Source organism: Pleurodeles waltl, chromosome 9 (assembly GCF_031143425.1).
Source record: "Pleurodeles waltl isolate 20211129_DDA chromosome 9, aPleWal1.hap1.20221129, whole genome shotgun sequence".
NCBI classification, from domain to species: Eukaryota; Metazoa; Chordata; class Amphibia; order Caudata; family Salamandridae; genus Pleurodeles; species Pleurodeles waltl.
In genome coordinates, this window is record NC_090448.1 from 808389248 (window position 1) to 808411498 (window position 22251).

Sequence of the window (22251 nt, forward strand, 5' to 3'; positions counted from 1 at the left end):
CGAAGCTGGGGGAACCAGGTTTGAGTCTTGGTGTTGGCTCACCAACCCGGATTCAGGGAAAATCACTTAATCTCCCCTTGCCTACAATTCAGCGCTTTGAGACCCTTACGGGTGATTTGCCACACCTCACACATCCTAGATTTTGTTTTCCATTATGGGTCCTTGAATCCTCTGGGTTAATAATAACCAAGTCCGAAGATATTTAATAGGAATATTTTGACATTTTGGGCCTGTGCATCTTAGCACTGCAGAACATCAAAGGTTGTTTAAATGAAAGACCTTTGTTTAGTTAGAAGTCAACATACCAAAAACACACTAAAAAGACTATTAGAGCTTGGTGAGGAAGAGAAACATTGTGAGCAAGGCTTATTTTGATAGAGGGTGGTATGACACTGTTGTCAACAGAGAAGATGATGGAAATCATAGTGGGTCCTGCCCGGAGTGAGTGCTTTGTGGGGAGCATGGCGGGCAGCAAAAAGAGGGCTTTCCTTGGTGCACATTAAGGGACCTCATCAAACAGGCAATAGGGGTGAGACTAGCTCCGGGCTCCTATAATTTCCACTATGTTTGACACTCTGGGTATCCTTTATTACAGTCTGCATTTAGTTGGCTACAAGTTCCCTGCAATTCATATTATCCAGGTTATATAATAATCGACTGGTCAATTACAGTACTAGATATTGATGCTCTGAACTTCCCTCCATTGATTGGAATTTTGACCCTGAAGCCCTTCTACCGAGAACGTCTAATTCTGGGGAACTGTCTGCCTGACGCCCTAGTTGAATATCTTCTCTCGGCTGTGTGAACGTGGCTGCAGATCACCTCTTATTAGGTCGCCACATGTATTCAGTTTTTCTAATTGTATATACATTATGTAGCCAGGCAAATATTATATTGCCCTGATGATGATCCCATATGCTTAGGGGATTGAAATGTCATCGACCAAATCACTTTGACCTGCATGAATTTATAAAAGTGTTCTTTTGGGTGAAGTGGTGTTTTCTTTTAATGAGAAATGTGACCTTTTGATTCTATGTAATTCTTGATGTCACAACCCTATTCTTTTGCCCGTGTGTGTAATGCCTGCTTTGGTGCGCCCCATAGGGATACATACCCCTAAAAGAACTGATTTTAACTTTTTTCATACAAATACATTATTGATGGTTTTGAATATTCCCTGTGCATTATTATTTTGCACTTAGGGCATACCTCTGTTATATGTACGCTTATTGACCTTTTTCCTTCCAGCTTTAGGACTACCCTCGGTCTCCAAGTATCCTTGGGTTCCCTTGTCTACTTGATTAGCCAAATTGGGGTTGTGTTCTGTGGCATCTAGTTATGGCATTCAAACATTTTACAAAGAGGTGTCACCTAGAGCCAGAGTCAGAAATTATTTCCAGTGTTTATTGCATGAGGCTTTTCGATAGCACATCTATTGTTTGCTGCCTAATGCCCCCATTATCTTACTGATCATAAATTCACGGGGTGTAATTTAATGGTGCCAGTTTCAGCGGGCATCCAGAAAACATCTCAAAGGTAAGGAAGTGGTGTGAAAACCGGCATCATAATTATACAAGTGCAAGTTCTGTTTGTAATGTATTATTTACCATTTTACCCACGCAGTATTCATCGCTGATTGCCAAAATCACTACAGGAGAGATAGATGATCCTGGGGTTCTGAACACAGTATAGTGATCTGGCCATCTTTATAGCACTAAGCATGGGGTTCTAGGAATTTTCTGGTGTAGGAAATGGTCATCTCCAGATTTTTGCTGTTTGTTGGATTTAGAATTCTATGCACCTAACTCCTGCTACCCAGCAGTAAAGTGCCTGTGCGCCCCCTCCTCCCCCCCCTTTAAAAGTGGTCAAATTGACATATTTAAATTGCCTATTTGTCCCTAGTTTATGGTACAGAATGTACCAAGGGCTTGAAAGTTAACTGCCACTAGTGGACTGCAGCACCTATTGTGCCATCCACTACAGTGGCAGTACAGATATAGCTTGAGGCCTACACCACTGTAGCCTGCCTGTAACCTTGCAAAACATGCAATGCAACCAAAGTAAACCATTTTGACAGATAATAGCCTTCCACTTAAATTCTAATAAGCCCCTTCACCCCATGTAAGCCCTGTAGCCCATAAGGTAGAAATCATTGACTTTAAAATTAGGGCCTGAAGAAACTTAAAGTTGCCATGTCTTTACAGTGACCAGGGATGTGGAATTCCTATCGCCCGACGCCCGGGACATCTTGTTTGGGGTCAAGGGCTACAAGTTTTTATGTTTACTTTGTCCTTGGGACAAGTAGGCCCAACCCCCTGCAGCACAAACCCTTTGGCTGCCTGATTACAGAGAGTGGAACTCTCTGCAGTTGAGTTAATGTGTTTCCAAAAGTTAATGCTGTTCGAACTTGTATTTATGGTTCATTATTTGAAAGTCTTCATTATTAGGGTGAGTGCTGTAAATAAATGTTTTAAGGTCACACTTCACTACTGACGTTGGTTCCAGTACAAAAAAAAAAACGTGTATACACATGTTTGAAAAGTTTAGGCTATGAGGCTAAGTTTAATGCTCCCAGAATGCTCTCTGATTATATGCAAATGAAGTGTCATTTAGTAAAATGTGTTGATGCATGCTAGTATTTCCCAAAAATATTTCTAATGGAAAATCAGTGTAACCATTTTCAACACGATTATGGGAAGCATGAAAATAAACAAACACTGACAAAGCCAACTGATCTGACATATTTTTATAAGTCTTTTAGTTTCATCAATGCGTGTCTTGTTTTGACATGGCTTTTGTAACACTTTATTGTTGTGGGAGCTACCAGGCCCTCAACATTGTAACAAACACTGGCAAACCCCCCCAAAAAAGTTTTTGAACTCTCTAAAAGCACACCAGTGGCATAACAAAGGCCCCGCAGCCGCCCTCCAGGGGGCCCCTTCAGCACAGCACCTGCCCTGAGTGAGTCTGGAGAGGGGGCTCCTCCATGTTCTTTACAAAGGGGCACCCTCCAGTTTAGTTACGTCACTGATTGCCACTGTAGTTCCTGACACTGAACAAAACTACTTTGTGTGGCAATATGCTCCTTGTGGAAGAGCAGAATGCGATCACTCACAGTAAAGCCGGCCGAAAGAGAGAGAAATAGAAGTTTAATAAAAACAAAATGTCTTTGTTAACACCAGACCTAATTAGGGACCAAGACCCACATGTAGGTAGCTTTTTGCATGTCGCAAACAGCGACTTTCGCTGTTTGCGACATGAAAAAAGCACACTGCGATGCACAAACCCAGTTTTGCGATTCGGTAACCTGGTTACCGAATCGCAAAACGGGTTTGCGACTCGCAATTAGTAAGGGGTGTTCCCTTCCTAATTGCGACTCGCAGTGCAATGTAGGATTGTTTTGTGACCGCGAACGCGGGTGCAAACCAATCGCAGTTTGCACCCATTTCAAATGGGTGCTAACACTTTCGCAAAAGGGAAGGGATCCACATGGGACCCCTTCCCCATTGTGAATGTCACTGTAAACATTTTTTCAGAGCAGGCAGTGGTCCTGTGGACCACTGCCTGCTCTGAAAAAATGAAACGAAAACGTTTCATTTTTCATTTTTGTTATGCATCTCGTTTTCCTTTAAGGAAAACGGGCTGCATTACAAAAAAAAAAACTGCTTTATTGAAAAGCAGTCACAGACATGGTGGTCTGCTGTCTCCAGCAGGCCACCATCCCTGTGAGGGCCGCCATTCGCGAGGGGGTCGCAAATTGCGACCCACCTCATGATTATTCATGAGGTGGGCATTTGTGAAGCCCTTGCGAATCACAGATGGTGTCAGGGACACCATCCTACATTCGGATTTGCGACTCGCAATTTGCAGGTCGCAAATCTGAACCTACCTACATGTGGCCCCAAATTCTTAAAGAAAGTCACAAAAGTGCACCCATGGTATATGTTGTACCCTATAAAATATTTGTGAACTGTATTTTAGCATGGGTAAATACGATGTGTAGATTTGCTCATGTAAAAATCTATTGAGCATTTGCAAGTTCATTTTCCCTCCAGCCACTTTCTTCCCAACCCTGGAAGAAGTTCTAATTCTGCCATTGTCAGGAGTAAATGTCCAACCTTTCTTATTATGGGAAAATATTAGAGAGAAGCTGGTAAAAATCTTTAAAACATGCAGGTTAGTAGGTTTGCAGACTCAAAGGCATTCCAGCCCTAGAACTATTGCTTACTGCTTCCTCCAGCCCCAGTATGCAGATCTGCAGAAAGGTGGCAAAATAAGGAAATTGTTACAGTAGGGATTGAAACTGCAAGTATTTAAGCCCTACTATGGTAGTAGCCCTGACATAATCAGAGAGGCTATTATCAGAGCACTTACAAAATGAGATTGCTGCCATAATTTGTCGCCACACTACATGGCACCAAAGGGACAAGTAGATCTTTTTACAGGACAAGTAGATTTGAGAAGCAACCTGTCCACTGGACAAGTAGATATTTTAATAAATTCCACACCCGAGTGACTAGCACTCAACATCTACTTTAAATGTATGATTGTTGGCTGGCCCATAAATGAACACTGGAAAGCAATATTAATTATGCTACGCCTGGGTAGGGACAAGCTAGAGAAACGATAAACCATTACTTTTAATATTTATGAAAAGCCCAAATTAAGGGCAAAGTCAAGTTTGAAAAAAATATTAAGGAAAATAAACTTTTGGGGAGTTACCCTTTTCCCCTGTAGAAAACTCCTGAATGTTAATTCACATGAGCTTTCCAACTGTCACCCAGCTGGTGAATGGACCTAAATGAACTGTGAAAACTGGTTGAAGAGCAAAGGCCTGGTTGTGGGGATGTGTTTTTGTTCTCTGGTAGGGGATTAGTTGAGCTGTGCCCAGGAACTTAATTTACTTCAACGAGGGCTCCCTAGTCACAAGCAGATTTTGAATAACAGCTAGACAGGCCCTTCTTTTGTCCTCGCACGCAGCCAGGTACCAAACCGAGGTTGGGGGTAGAGAAGCTGCCCCCAGAATGAGTTTGTAGTGACCACAGAGTAGGAGCTGCTCATTACCCTGGCAGGTACACAGGATTTGCAGAACGGGTCAAGGGTGTGGCCATTTTAGGATGTTGGAGTGAAGGGCACTGTGCGATTATATGCAGTAGGGCAGTCAGGACCTTCTGCAAAAGTGGGTGGGGTTTCCCCAGGGAGTTTATACCCCATTGCTTACCACAAGTCACCCCCATCGACAAGGAAGTGCCAAAACACAGAATATGGCACCCATAGCACACTGTTGTGGACACTCAGGACACTGCTGAACCTGAGGAAGAACCGGAAAGGACTGGCCCTGCTGCCTGTGACCTGGGAGAAGCCTTGAGGACTGGCTCTGCTCCTTCTTGTACCCAGGACATAGATGTGGACTCCAATGGTCAGGTGGCTGAGTCCTGTTTGGCTACAAAATTAATTTTCCTGCAACTCCAAGCTGACTAGTACCAACTGGAACTGACCTGGACCGAGCTAGTGGCCTCTGCTGGAGGAAGCCCTGACCCTTAAGTCCTGTCCCTCAGGTCCTGGAAGCCTTAGGTGTGTCTTGCTAGACTTTTCCTACCACCCCTGAAAGCCTGGGACTTAGAAGATTTCTAGATTTGAAGACTGCCAGACAACTGGAACCAAACTTCCAAACCAATCCACCCAAGGTGTGTTGCTGCGGGCCGAAGAAACAGCTTGCTCTCGTTTGGAGCTCTCCACAGCAGAAAAAGGATTCAGTGGGATCTCGACAAGAAGGAAGTCAGCCTTGCGGAGCTCTCATGAGATACAGCCTGCTGCTGTGCCTTGCTGAAGGATTCCAAACTATGAAAAAGAGACCAAGTCTGAACATAGAAATCTTTACTGGGCACAAACACCAAAAGTGTCTCACCGGTAAGAGGATTTCTCTGGGTACAAAATTAGAATTTTCCTGCCCAAACCAACAACTTCATTGGGACCGCATCCAGCGGCTATCTTATGTCACGGAGCCCTCCTTGTACACAGCCTGCTGCCTTGCCCTACTGTAGGATTTTGACTTCCACTCTGAGGAGCAATATTCCAGCCCAGAAAATATGCTTTATTCCCCCTTGAACTAACTTATGCCTCAGGCTTGCATTTGTGTGTTCTCTTGATAGAAGGAGGAGGAAAGCACGTCTCACTAACTTCTCATTTGAGGATGGAATGGCGAAGGGCAGACAAGTCTCCTATCCATATCCTCAAGGGTTTTGAGTAAAAAAAGTGGACATATAATGCAGTCCTGAGGCATACGTTTGGCATAAAGACAATACATGCACTCAAAGAGTGGAACATCGGCAAATACTTTTAAACACTATGAAGCACACGGTTGTACCGTGATTTTTTGTTCTTGGCAGGTGCCTTAGTTGTGGGTATTAAGTTCACCAACAATCTCAAGATATGCTGCTCGATAAGGGAAATTGACCAGGGTAGAAAATGAACGAATATGCTTCTTATCTGTGAGCATGAATAGCAGGCAGAGGAAGGAGGTGGATTTTCCTGTTCAAAGGTAAACAACTAATCTGCAAGTAACAGAAGAGCTCTGTTCAGAGATCGCCTAGCAGACAATGTGTGACAGAAATAGTTAGTATTTTGGCCTGGGGCAGGTAGATGGGCAACTAAAATACGGTTTTGAATATATGCATGTTAATTTCAAAACCGTATCGTGGTGAAACATTCTTATGACAGAGGACTGGTTCAAGCTTATGAATTTAGGAAATTAAAAATGCAGAACTGCAATGCTGAAAGGAACGAAGTAAGTAGTCATGAGTACGCTACCAAACATTAAATGTAGGGAGATGCTTTTCCAGAAAACTAAGATAAGGCAAAATTCTTCTAAGCTCAGATATAAAGTGAGCCCATGTTACCTGGGTGGAGCATTTCCACAACATCCACTGTCTTCAGGAAAACAGTAACAAACCCCCTGCCCAACCCACACACCCCATCCAAAGTAAAATGATTGAAACATGGTTCTTTGAGAAGGCAAACTGCAGAACATACTCACTATTACAAGGCATTCCTCTAATGGAAGAACCATTATTATAGTGATTTACTTTCTCTATAAAAACTATTCCAAGTGGGTCAACCAGAGGACAGGAACTAAGGCAAAAGGACTAGGTTTTGTAAAGGAATACTTTGGAATGACAAGGCAAAAACTACTGGGCTATTTTACCCACCAGAAAACAAACATCCGGCTTGTCTCGGTTCACAATATCGATAAGATCCATCATGGGGTCGAAAGTGATGCTGTCTGAAGTTGTGTAGGGTCCACAGGCGACCAGGACCATCTGCTGCTCACAATCTAAAACAGGAACAATTTGTTTACTTGGCTGAATGCACTCAATGCCACCCTGGTCTTCATCACACAACTATCAAATCCATGATGTTACTTCAACTGCTACTGTGAATCAAAAAAGCAAGCAAAACCAGGCTGCACGGGAGCAGTCACAGTTCACATTCTCTGACCTTTCCTCAGATCAGAGGCACTATAGACAGATTTGGAAGAGTATAAGGGTGCCAATAAACAGAAAAAAATATTTAAGCATTTAGAACAGTATTTACAGCTCTTGCGTTTACGAGATGTGGAAGAGTAGGATGTGAACCAACCAAGCCATTTCTAGGCACGGGTCTATATTAAGTGCTTCAACTGCAACATTTATACCAAAGCAAGGACACACACCAAAGATGATGCTCAGCAACAATGGTGGTGGTGAAACTAGAGTCAAGCTCACCTCCAAGTTTCTAACCCACAAATGACATCCTGTGTTTACAGGAGAGGCAAAGTATCAGCGAAAAGTATGTTAGGACTAGCCACCAGACTGGCTTCACTTGGATGGAAGCAAGAAGTACTAGGAAAGATCATTCTCAACCAGAGACAGGTAGGGAAATTTCAGTGCACAACTGAAGTTCAAACAAACATTTGTTTCCTACCCAAAGCACCTGCATCCACCACCCCTCACAACAACCACCTTATTCACTGTTTCCCCCTTCTGTACCAGACAAAATCACCTCTGACTTTTCAACCAATCTATCTATCTAGAAGAGACACCATCATATTCTTTCAGCTCTACCACACTTTTCACCTCTGTTTATTTCAGAATCTTAATTTTCGTAAGAGTATCTCAACCACAGAAAATACATATTAGATAAGTGGCAAGGCAGTAATTGGCTGCATGTCTGCTCTTATCCATGTAAAAACCATCAATAAATTCGGACAAGTTAAAAATGTATCTTTTATGCCTTTCAGTTTTTTTTTTTTTTTTTTTAGACATTCAGCGCTTGGCATCTAGACTAGGGCACTGAAATGACACTGCCAAGGAGGACCAAATTATGCCTCACTGCAGACTAAATTATGTCAACAAAAGGCAAATTATGCAGCAATATGTGGTTACTTCTTTGACAATATTATCTTGCTTCTTTCATAATTTAGCATACTACGAATTTCATTATCTGCAGCCAGGATAAAACAGTGCAGGTGCAACTAACACAGACTTCAGGAAAAAGGGCTCTGGATGTTACAAATAGGGCTTATCATCCAGAAGCAGTTTGTTTTTACATTCAGAAGAGAACAAAAACCTTATCAAAGACTATATTATACCCATATTTTGATTCAAATGAAAGACGCTGCATGGTTATGTGTTTTAAAAGAATATGAAAGAAGGACTGGGATTTTAATGAATAATGTTGCTCAGTTATTACTTTTCTACAAGTGGCCTCATAGGGCGGTTTCATCACCAACTCTGGCAATGTGGGTGAAAGAGGTGATAAGTGAGGCAGGGGCGGATGACAGTAGATCTGGAGCACATTTGTGTTTGGGTGCATCAGCATCAAAGGCATTTGTACTGGGTGGTGGACTGCAAGATGTTTTAAGAGATCCAAATTGGTGGAATGAGAACATGTTCAGAGGTTGCTACTTTAAACCTGTTGCAAATGCAATTGACTAAGTTTTAACTGCACTTTAAATCTGCATGATGTTAGCCTTCGTGTCCCAAAAGAAAATGTATATTTTCCACAGACTGGTGGGCAGAAAATCGGGATTTTATTAACAACACAGAGGTTAACACTATCCTACCACAGTAATATCCTACCACTGTAATATCCCACCCTGACGGTATGAACTCTGTTCTTGAGGTTTAACAGTCAACATAATGATTTACTTGCACTTACTCCCGTAACTGATAACTCTTCATTTTGAAGCATAAGGGCTGGCTGCTGCTAATCATTCAGTATATCGGCAAGCAGCTTTCTTCTGCAAGATGTGTCAGACCTTGAGTTAACTTCCATTGCTTAATAATAGAGAAGAATGCATATTACCCAGGGGACAATATAATTGTAGCCATCTAATGTGCAAGGAACACCTGAGCAAGCAATAGACGATTTAGGGTCCTGATTGGTGGGTGATAAATGACAAAAACACAGTTGACTGGACAGCTTCTGGATGACTAATACATTGAGACATCCAGACTGTAGAGGACTCAGTCTGATAAAACCTGCGGCAATAAGGAGGAAGGTAGTCTGAATAAATTTTTGTCCTGCTTAAATGCTTGGGATCTGCAACGGCACAGTAAAAAAATTCAGTCTGCAGACGTCATACTACCATATGCCAGATGCCTAGCTCATTCATCCACTTGAAGTTAAAAAATAAAATTAGAAGAATAAGTCAGGATCCAATATCAACAGGAATAAATACAAATTGTGCACCCATGTTCCACAGTAGTTTATATCACAAAATCCCATAAGGAAGCTCCCCTGGATTTTAAATATTGTGATATACACAGTCCATGTATTTTACATGGAGTACTTGTGTAACCTTTGCCCAATTGTTCTAATAAGTAAACTTGGAGCAAGGCTGGCACGTCAGATTGGGTGTGCCCTTTTTGTTAATTGCATCAATCCTCATTCTGCCAAGCTCAACCCAGACCTACACAGCAAATGCTCCATTGGGTCCCTCTAATAATGATCTAGAAAGTCCTTCTGAGACCCATAAATGTTAGTCTCAGGGTATGACTTCCCAAACACATGAGACCATGCCATCCACTCAAATTGCCTTATGGTAGCTCCAACTAAGAGTTCTGCTGTAAACCAAAGGAAGGATACCGACCCATGAGATTGCACCATAGAGTATCCAATTTGAGATGCCAACCTAAGAAACCCCAAACAATGATCAATTTTTCATTACGTTCAGATCATTCATACTTCATAAAATACACAGAAGAGACTGCTGCTAACCAAGATCATAGCCATATTCCCACAGTGATTAAATTCAACTTGCTCCTGTGTCAACTGGAGTAAACTGTCCAGCAAACCCCACAATCTTATGACTAATATACGAGTGAAAGGGAACATTCCAGTGCTTACATAGTTTGGAAAGTAATAGCACCACTTTCCACCCATCTCAAAATCCACATCCTGACTGGATAATGATAAAAAAAAATCTCCTGCAGTAAAAGACAAATATTTTATCTCAGATAAATTTTAGGACCAATATCATCCTTATCAATGTCCCAAAACCATGATTCTAGGTTAATAATTCAAATTATACGTATATGTATAAAGGCCTCTTTCCCTTAAAGTGCAATTAGTTTGAATCAATTAGTCTGAACATGCCGCCTTTTCAATGTTTCAAATATGCTATCATGTTATACCAATAACTACAGAACAAATGCATGAACCAAAGCGGTTTGCATATACTGGTTGCAAACGAGCATGGAATCAGCCCACTGTAAAAATGTGATATCAGAACACAAGAGTGAAATTCCTCAGGAGGTGTAGAATAATGGGGCATTGAATATATAAGATGTCATAGTAGAGTCTACAATAGAACATTTCTCCTTGATTTAGCAGATGGCTGGTGCAATGGTAGGATGCCCAGAGGACAGGGACACCAGTTTACTACTTGGACAATGCTGTGTAAAGCAGCAAAAAGGTAAAAAAAAAAAAAAAAAAAACAGGTGAGAGAAAGAGGTACATTTACAGAACAGCTTTATATGGTAGTATCCTTCTCCGGCCCAGATAGATTTGAAAGAGGATGATGACACACTTGCTCAAAGAGAGGTTTTTCCCTGCAAAGACCATTGGCTTTGGCCGGTGAACCAATGAAGGTCTTACTGAGATTTAGACAGTTCCTCCTTTTAAAGGCTGTGTCAAGGATGATGTCCAACTCTGACTGAGTGCATCACCTTGCTGTTTCATTGCCCTCTCAAGGTCAGGAATGGGTGGATTTCCTCCTACAGTTAGTATCACAGTTCCATGATCATCTCCACTACTATGCATACCTCCTGTGGGTAGTCACACCTCCCCGCCTCAATATAATAAAATAAGGTTCATCAGAAAGTCCAAGTTAGCTCTGCAGAAAGGCTTCAATAATGTCTCAGAAGTTGAGTCCACTACCAATTTCATATCAGACGCAGAGTTTGATGTACCCTCCTTTTTGAGTCTCTTGAGTTTCCCAAACTGGCCAAAGACAGTATCAATGATGGTGGTTAGTCACTGCTGAAAATTAGTGAATAAGTCAAAAGTCTATCTTAATTTGTGTCCAAATGTCTTGAGCTGGCCAGTACTCCTTTCTAATACATGAACGGCTGGTTCCACTGCTTTAACAATCTCTAAAATGGACGTCAGACAGTTTTCAAAAGCAGTTTCATCTGACATGGTGCTATAAACCTTTGTATGGAAGCTCTTCACTGATGCCATCAATAGCTTTTCACTTCTGGAAATATCTAATATACTACTAACGAGTGGCTGCCCCCATTGCACTTGTCTTAGGCTCTCATGTAATAATGTCCAAAGCACCTTTAAAGCTAATACTAATCCCTAAGCTTTGAGGGTTGCACTGTATAGCAGCAGGTGAGTTTGTCACTCTTTGACTTTGTACATTTGGCACTGGTTGACTGAGTAATTTCATAAAACAATGTAGAGCCATGAGCTTCAATCTGTCAATCTTGTAGTAAGTTTCTTATTTTAAGTCTTGATCCTATTCCTTATTAGGAAATAACATTAAGAATCTGTCTTTATACAATCCTTCATCCTAGTTTGACTTTTTTATGAGCTATAGATATCAGGAGTTATTACGCTATGTAACTCATTGAATTTGTTTTAAAGACAATGCCAAGGAATTCAAAGACATTACATCTTACTCCTTCATTCACAGCACCAGAAATAGGTCTGACATTGACATCGTACATATCTTAATAACATGCCATCTTGCAACCAATTACTCTTGGCCAGTGTGACCCCCAACAATTCTTGTCCATTGCCAAGCTACATATACTTGCTAAAACCAAGCAAAACCATTAATAATTGACCAATAGGCCACTCAGCTCCATATTCTCATTCACAATCATGTCTTTAGGCCAATACATTGTATTGAGTCTTTCCTATAAAATAATTATGACAACCTACATTATACTGTTGATAGGGGAACATTCTCTATTCTGTGGCACTTACGCCTTCAGTTATGTCTTCTCACTCTCATGATTGACAACATTCCAATCAACATTTCCCCTTCTACACCCCAGATTCTTCTCCTGTGATATCACTGAAAGGATTCTATTCCATAGTTAACTTTTATTTTCAATTTCTGCTTACCCTCACTATTGAACTGCATTCTCATTTAAAGCACTGATAGACTTTCTGCTTCCATTGCATCTGTCCAACCAGTCTGCCCAAACAAACCTTAGTACTTGTTTGAGCATCATCATAACGCACAAGGTGTCCATGTCAAGCCTCAAATTTGGACAAACAAAAGTTATTATCAACATGATCAAAATAAAGTAGCAACTTCATAACTTAAGATGGCAAATCATGTTTTTCTAATCCCATTAAAGCATGCAATTTATAGTTCTAAATTAAAAATGACCTGAAACTGCTCTGGTCAGAAATAACACAGGCTTCCATTGCAGACCAGAGTCTGATTCAGTTATGTGGAAGTGTGCAATGTCTTTGACCTCATGCTGACTGAAGTAAGAGGCTACGGTCAGGTACAGATGTACAGTGCACTTAACATACTTGGTACCAGGCGATATATATGACTAGTGAACTACATTTGTATATGAGGCAACCCCATGCAAGTTCTCTTTACCAGTGAAATGAAAGTTTGATGTTTGAGTGACTAAAGAAATCAGACGCCCTGTAGAATTATCTGCCTGATAATTCTAGGCTGTGAAAATGCTAGAATAACACTCATCAGTTTCCCCTGCAAAATTAGTTTATAACAAACTGAATGTAAAACAAAGTCAGACAATGACAACTTCTCAGCCGAAGAACATAGAAGCCAAATAGACAAAAGCTCACTGGGATCCGATCCAGAGGAGAGATGTGTACAATGGATTAAATGTGGCACGTGTGGAGACCTACTGTGAAGAAAAAAATATGGCCTGTGACCTTGGCAAAGCACAAACCTACCAACCGGTGCTAATTCAATGTTTTCTGGATCATTTGTTCCTTCCGCTCACACATAAAGCCAGTCCACAATACAACAATGCTACCATGTCTCAAATGGAGCTTTACTGCAGATATACTGGGGTGCCACAATGGCAATTACTCCTTTGAAAGAGAACCAAGATAATACATGGAATTATGAGGCTGAAGAAGTCGCCAAGCTGTCCTTGTAAAATTTGACTGCTCAATCTTAACCACAAACCCCAGGAGAGATCACAAATCTACACATGACAAATGGATGATGAAGCTGAAGGAATAATATTGCTCCCGAAGAGCTGTGATCAGAATGAAAGGAACATCTTTGTCTCGAACAATATGATACACTTCTAATGGTTATTGCACTTCCCATCAGCTACGTGTATTCAATTCATGAGTTGGAGAGTGTGTGTGTAAAAGTTCGTGTGCACACCTTCAGGCATGGAGGGTAGATCAATTGCTGGTGAAGTGTGATGATCTCCAAATTAGGATCTTGGTGGACAATAAAAAGACCACTTCACTGAAAGGGGAGGAGAAAGAACAGTTAGGAATCTCTGGTGAAATAGTGTATCCACCAAATAGAGGGGTACCGAAGGTAAGTAGCTTCTTCTCAGAGTTGATACTTCTAGGTGAGTAATCACTCTAGGTAAGGAATCACCAAAAAGTGATTCCTCACCTTTTGAATAGGTACCAAAGCAGTACCTCCTCAACAGGGAGGGTCTGTTGAGTGGGTCCAGAAATACCGTGCAGATGAAGTGATCCTCCTGCCAGGCGTAGCTGTTGGACAATTGTGCTCTGTGAACATATGTTCCAATTTCCACATTGCAGCCTGGCAGATGTCATGAAAAAGTAATCCTTGTGGCAGTACTGTTGGAGCAGCCTTTGCTCAGTTGGAATGAGTCCACACATCCTCTAGGGGGTTGCTTCTTGGCTAGGGTGTAGAAGATTTTGATACAGATGACTGGTCATCTTGACAAGCATTGGTTGGAACACGTAGAGTCCTGTATTCCAATTAAACCGAATGCACCCCCTAGTGAAAGCGTTGGAGAAATTTCCACAACGCAAAACACTGCTCTTGTTTCTTGGTGATTGCATAAAGATCTAACCAAGGCTCTCCCTACTGACAAAGATACCCTACACCACCATGATGAAGAGACACTACTCATGAGCCTCCTGTTGAAGTTTGGCCAACTAGTCTGTCAAGTCATTCAAGAATCTTGCCAGATGTTTGGCAGCCAGGAAAAAAGATGTGTTGTTCCAGTCACTTCCGGAGACATACAGCCTCAAGGTACAAGGCCCAGGACTCTAGTCCACCCCCTGCTTGTTACAGTACCACATGGTGATGTTTTCCGTGCAAACCTGTATCAGCCTCCCCTTGATTAATAGCAGGAAGGCTTTAAGGCTAAACAGACCATCTAATGCTGCAGGAGTTTGATGTGGAGTCGGCATCTGTCATGCTACCAAAAGCCTTTGATCACCACATCCTACCAGGTGAGCTTTGAGTGGGGGATGGAAAGCTATCGGCCACCTGTCAAGTGGTTGTCTGGCAGCCAGTAGTGAAGATTCCTTGGAGTCTCTTGCCAGATGAGTATGGTGTAGGAGAGCTGGCCCTGATGCTGGCCCTCATGTGCTATTTGGAATATGGAGAACGATGATGAATAAGGCCAGGAGACAAAGAAGTCTCAGAGCAATCCTCATTGAGATCAAGATCAGATCCTGAAACATTTGTATCATATCCTTGTCCAGTACTGCTCCAAATAGGTAAAAGTAGCAATTGCTCTTAGTATCAAGGCCGTAATTCCAAGAAGGTTGAATTGACCCAGCTTATGAAAGGTATAATATCTGCATTGGTTCACAAACACCAGGATTTGGAGGGGCTACAAGAGAAAGTTGGGAAATGTCCAGAGCCCATAGAGGACAAGGAAGTGCATAGAGAAAGAAGATAAAATGACACCAACCTTAACAGCTGCACGCTAGGCATGTCTTGCGCTGGTATTTACTGATGGCAGAATTGTCACAATGGGGGAAGTACGTATTGTTGAGCTTGAGGGGCTGCAGAGGAAAAAATAAAATGCGGCCTGCAAGTACAAGGACACAATCCTATCTCCTGGGTCCATAGCAGACATAATCTGACCCAACAACAGCACCTTGAATTTGTCCTTCTGTAGGAAGGCATTCTGAGGGTTCCAGTTCTTTACCTGGAATAACATCACTGGCCTTTTTCAGTCAACTAATTTACACTTCATTTATCACTCCCGACATCCTTCCAAACAAATGTCATCGGATGGGCAGCGTAATTCAAAGGGAGATACTATTATGCCACATAGCTTGATAACCGAAGGTTAAAGGTGACAGAGCTGAGAATGGTCACTCCACAAATTAGGACAAACTTCAAAGTCTGAAACCAAATCAGCCACAAAATATTGGGCAAAAAACATAATCTTAGATCGTTGTGAGCTTCTTTGCCAAGTAAAATTACTAAAGGTCAATTTAACGAACCTACTGTTATAATTAGGGCCACACTTAACTCCGAAGCCCGCAGTAACAGGTGCACAGAACACACACAAGACTTAGTAGGAAGTGACGGTGGAGTAAGACCCTATTTTGACATCTAGTTCACAAAATCCTGCTTTCCTATGAGCTAGGGATGTGAGTCTCAAATTAAAATCTCCTGCAACAATTAATACAGATTTTAGGAACTGTTCTAATAATTGTATAAGAACCGCTTGCAGGTTATACAGCGAAAGTACAAAATTAATAGTGGGACTACAGTAAACATCGCTAACGAGGGTCCCAAACTGGATGACCTATAGCTGGGGTAGAGGACAACAATAAACCAAAAATAATATCTAAATCTCAATTTTCTCTTAACCAAGTTTCTTGTAAACAAATAATTAATGCATCATCAAAGTAAGCACCAAAGTTTTCCAAAGTAAGGAGACCTTGTAGCCCAGCACCATTCCAGCTATATCACTTCCATAGCGTACTAGGAAGATCATGTACAATTAAGCGCATTGGGTAGCCAAGACAAAGTTTTTTCCTCCAACACTAAATCATCCTGGACGTTCTCATTCTTCCCTTTATCTTTTAACTGTCCTTGACCATTCAAATTAGCTACTTGAAAATTTGCCACCAGCGACTTTAATTTCCACAGCGAGCTATACTGAGATGAACGACTACAAAGACTGTGAAGGGAATGAATAATATAAGACCCTTCATTCCAAAGCACAGGAAGCACATCTATGCCCATTTTAGGTTCAACATGTTACACCACCTTTTGGCATCCCCTGGTGGTTGGTTTTATCCTGGATCACTGGGGCCCTGTGGCTGCAACAATATGTCTCCGCAGGATACACTGCATTTAGTGCTGTTATACAAATATTTTTGAAATCCCAGGAAAATGTTCATCATTCTACTTTTAAAACCCCTGAATTTTGTCCAAGCACCCCCATCCCTTGTGTTACTGCAGCTCTTACTAAATGTACAGGTATTATTTGCTGTCTCTTGGTTTTTACGTGCAGCCCTGAGATCAAGGCCTTCTAGACCTGATTAACTCTATTGCTTTATCGAGGACCCGTTCTTTTTTAGATTATTGTGTATATAATACTGCTCTTAAATGAAATTGTCTCTTTTTATATCATTTTTACAAATGTTTTTTGTGTACATTGTATTCTATATGCTTTTATTGTTGCTGGTTCAGCCAAATCAAGATATACATTGATTGAAGTCTGTAGATTGTGGAAGGGACAGGATTTCCTAGCATACTGTATAAATATTTGAGGGTCATCAGAACAAAGACAGAAGTTGGGAGCAGAGCTAAGAATCCACATCAAGTGTGAAAACAAAAGGAACTGACGTGAGCACGGAAGGGTGGCGCTCATATGCGGCTCCTGTCTGTCATTTCAGGGGAACAGCAAAGCCATCACAGAGCAGCATGATGCCACCAGTCAGTGCGCTGGGGCAGTGCTTGAAGGTTTCCAGATCCAGTCTAGAAAGTGGGAGACACTCAAAAGGTGAGGACTGTCAAAGCATGAAGAATCTCCTATCAGAAGTATTCATACGGAATGCTATTTATTGTAACAACATGTTTGTCACATATCTCTCATATCTGCCGGACGCATCGAGCCCCAAAGTCATATGGGTTTCTTTCTGGGAGTATTTATTAAATAGGAACATAAATGAGGCCATTAGAACTCTCCAGCTATTGCTTCCTGGGGCAACTAAAGGCCTGCAACACTGACACGATCTGAGCCCAGCAACGTGTGAGATCATCAGTTGGACATAGGAACCTTGTTGCTGTTCAAATGTGGCTTAGGACTAATGATACTGAGATGGGATTCAAATGATGCTGTCGAATTGTGTATTGCAATACTGGTGTTCCCAATCTTTTCACAATTTATGCCTACCATTTACAGCATCCAAACATGATTATTGCACTTACTGATTTGTTACGCCTGTTCAAAACTGTAATTATGATTTGTTGTTGGAAAGAAAACTCAATAAATTTAGTGAAAACAGCAGTTGTGGGCTGTACAATTAATTGTAGTTGTAGGGCTGTGGCTGCTACATCCTCAAGTATGAGTCAGGCTTAATCCTCGATGCTCTCAGTTATCCTCAAGCTCATGAAAATCAATTACAAAATGTATATATATTTGCTTTGTTATATATAGAAAGAATGAGAATACTGTGTTTAAGGAGTATTTTAGAATCGGTTGTGTGATCAAAGCTTTTTTTTTTTAGCAAGTTGTCGGATACCCTCACAGGCCTCCGGGCGGATTTGTGGAGGTGCTTTGTCCAGGAGGAACATGGTATCCTTCTCCCGGTCGCGCTCGTTTCTCCCAGAGGGGCTTGGGAAGAGTGCTTTTTGCCAGGCGGGGTGTTGGTGAAGGTGGAGCCACCTCACCTCCGGTGGTTGTCCCCGGGTCGGGCACGCCCTCCCGGGTGGTGCAGCCTGTAGTGTCGACGACAGCCACCACTACCTCATAAATAAATGCTTCGGACACGGAGCACGTTAGTTATAACAATGTGCTCGGCCCACGGCGCGTTCACAGACTCCGCACCCAGAAACGTATACTTCCCGTGTCTGCCGCGGCGAACTCTGAACCCGCCCCGGCAGTTCACTCTTATTACCCGGGTCACATGACCGCGGGTTCAAACCATAAACCAGCCCCTTTGGTAGGGGAGAATGCCACGAGGTGCTGAGGAGTGGGCACACCCCTTCAGCACCACACGGTAGTGTTCGGCGCACAGCGTCATCACTGGCGCAACACTACATTCCTCCTAAAAATTGAAAAACAACAATCACACACTATGCAGATTAACATACATTAAACATCCATGAAATGGTCACAAAGTCATATATAAGGGGCAGGATTATGGCGCAAATGATACAGAGTATTTTCTGATCGCCCTGTGCTCACAGATGGATTTAAGGCAGGGGAAGACACATCGGCTGACACAGGCACTGGCGGGACACCAACTTGAGTTTCAGTATCGGCTTCATCACAGTACTCGCCACTATTCACTGAAGATAGGTCATCATTTGATGCATGGACTTCAGCATCCACCTGAGATCCTCCGGGACAGTTAAACCTTTTGAACAAAGACACATTTCTTGGCACCACGTCCTTCCCTCTTTGAGCCACCACCAGCGAGCCACGTCGCTTCACAATCACCCATGGGGAAGGATCGAATGGCATACGGAACTTGCTGCCAGGAGTGGTGATCTTGAGCAACACCTGATCTCCCACTCTCAGATCGGACAGCCTTGCTCTCCGACGACGGCTAGCAAGCCCGTTGGTGGCGGACCTGCGGTTCTGCACCTGAACGGGATCAATGGGACTGGGAGTCCATGTCCTGTGATGGGGTATTGAGTCCAACACCGGTCGTCCAAACACGACATGCCCCGGAGCTTTACCGGTTGTGGAATGGGGAGTCTGACTATAATTTCTCAAGAAAGAGTATTCAGCATACTCGCTCTGCTGGCCACTTGCATTAGCAATGCGTAACACCTTGTTCAATGTGCGCATAAAGCGTTCAACCTCACCATTCGCCTGAGGCCACCTTGGGGTGATGTGGCGGTGGCGAACACCAGTCCTTTCAAAGTACTCAGACAGTTCCTTGCTCTGAAACTGAGGCCCATTGTCAGTCTTAATCTCAGATATCAGGCCATGAGTCGCCATTATTTTTTCCAGACGCGGAATCACCACCTACGCAGCAAGAGAGGAGATCACTTCAACTTCTGGATACTTGGAAAAATCATCCACAAGAACCAGAGTGTGTCGCCCATCAGGAAGGCTCCCAAAATCCAGACTTGCGGACACCCAAGGAGAGGTTGGTCCAGGTTCAGTTTCCACTGGAGTGGGGCGATTCGGCTCTCCCGACGCTTGATACCACTCACAGTTTTTTATCACTTCTTCCACCTATTCATCCATGAGTGGGAGCCATACATCGGACCGTAACCCGCCCTTTGTCTTCACCATGCCCTGGTGTCCATTGTGAGCTAATTGTACCACTCGGGATGTGAGCGACGAAGGGATCACCAATCGGCATCCTCGGAGGAGGCACCCCTCCGCATCCACTGTCAATTCAGCTCTCACCTGGTATAAGCTCCCTAGGATTCTTTGTGACGAGGAAACCAATGTGAGAATTTGTTTCTTCACCACAAACCATTGATTATCACGGATGGATCTGAACACTTTTTGGAAGCACTCGTCGCAGGCCGCAGCTTGAACAATTTCACTTATGGATATATGTTTCGGCCGGGATCGGTCAGAAATCAACCTGACGTATTCTTCGGTCTCCTCAGCGTTGTTGATCTCGTTGTCTGAAGCAGCTCTGGGGTGCCTGGAAAGGTAATCCGCCGGATTGTCTGCCCCCAGACGATACTCCAAGCTGGCAGCGACAGCCTTGCAGCTGGAGCATCCACTTTTCAATCCTTGGTGGAGGCTTTGAAGCCGTGCCGTTAAACAGAGGTATGAGCGGCTTATGGTCGCGGTAACCAAGAACGGGCGACCATATACATACGTGTGGAAGTGTTTGCAGCCCCAGTGTACTGCAATGGCCTCCTTCTCTATCTGGAAGTACCTCTGCTCCGTTTCAGTCAGAGACCTGCTTGCGAACGCCACCGGGGACAAGTCTTCACAGCTCTGTTTTTGAAACAGTACCGCACCTAATCCCTTTGGACCCGCATCCACGGCGACCTTTGTGTCTTTCTTTGGGTCGAAATACCTTAATGTGGCGTCACTTGACAGAGCCTTTTTTACTGCCTCAAACGCCTCTTGCTGGACCACACCCCAAACCCATGGTTCCGATGACTTCGTCAAAGCTCTAAGCGGTTGTGTGAGCGAAGCCAAGTCTTGTATGAACCAGCCACAATAATTAACCATCCCTAAAAAACTGCGAACTTCCGTCACACAGGTCGGGGGAGGAGCATCCTTGACATCTCTCACCTTCGCAGGGTCAGGAGCTACCCCAACAGCGGAGAAAACATAGCCAAAAAATTGTATGTGATCCGTTAAGAATTCACACTTTTGACGATGGAGGGTGAGACCTGATTCTTGAATCCTTTGTAATACTTGACGGAGCTGAGAGTGATGCTCAGCAACGGTGGGGCATGAATCAAAATATTGTCACTTACATTGATCGTGCCAGGTAGATCCCTCAACAGTTCCTGGATGGTGTTTTGGAACACCTCTGCCGCACTTTATACTCCAAAACACAATCGTCTGTACCTCCTCAAACCAACATGGGTGGAGAAAGTCGTTATATACCTTGACTCTTTAGATAACACCAACTGGTGGTATCCAGAACACAAATCCAGTTTGGAGAACCAATATGACCGACTGAGCTCCGCTATGAGGTCATCTATGGTGGGTGTCAGATGTCTCTCCCGTTTGATCGCCGTATTGGAAAGGCGCATGTCCACACAGATGCGGACTTCTCCGGGTTGCTCTGGCTTGCGTGCGACCACTATGGGTGACACCCACGGAGTCGGTCCTGTCACCCTCTCAATTATGCCAGCCTTCTCTAGCTGTTCGAGTTCCTTTTCTACTTGGAGTCTGAGGTGGAATGCTATTCTTCTCTGCCTGAGTGCCACAGGTTGAACGGTCTCATCAATATGCAGCTTCACCTCCTTGTCCTTGAGGCACCCAATTCCTTCAAAAACCTCCTGATATTGGGCTACAAGTTCTGCCACCGCCTCCTGGTGTATGCAAAACGCAAAAGTGACAACCCCCAGGTCCTCCGCCGTCTGGCAGCCTAACAGCATTCCATGTCCGTCTTCAGCTACATAACTTTTAGCACTAACTACACTCGACTCATGTGCTACTGTGGCACAGAACATACCTTTTAAGGCCAATGGGGTGTCCTGTCCATAGGCATACACTCCGACTTTGGTGTTCACGAGTGCCGGTAGCGGGCTCATTTTCCGATATTCGCTGGCAGCGAGAATATTTATAGACGCCCCTATATCTACGACAGCGATAATGTCCTGAATGTTCACCGTTACCTGGCATCTAGGAAGCCGCTTTGACGACTGGCCCGTGTTCCCAATACTAAACAACGAATTAATGACATGCTCTTCTGCTTCATCGTCATCCATGTCACTCCCCTGTTCTGATTTACCGGTTGTGATGTTGACTACTGCTGTGCTGGTGCGTGATTTTCCTGACCGACACACTCTCGCGAAGTGATTCAACTTCCTGCACTCTGCGCACTTCTTTTCTCTCGCCGGGCATTCCGTCGGTCGGTGTGGTGGGCCACCACAGTACCCACATTGACTCTGCTGTTGCATTGGGATACGCG

General features: G+C 43.3%; 1 protein-coding gene across 1 annotated transcript in view; it reads right to left on the reverse strand.

The window, feature by feature from the left end:
- POLA2 (DNA polymerase alpha 2, accessory subunit) overlaps positions 1-22251 on the reverse strand; it is a 346083-nt gene that overhangs the window by 158494 nt on the left and 165338 nt on the right. The window contains exon 11 of the mRNA XM_069208070.1: positions 7209-7333. Coding sequence (XP_069064171.1) covers positions 7209-7333 — 125 coding nt within the window. The remainder of the gene's footprint in view (positions 1-7208; positions 7334-22251) is intronic.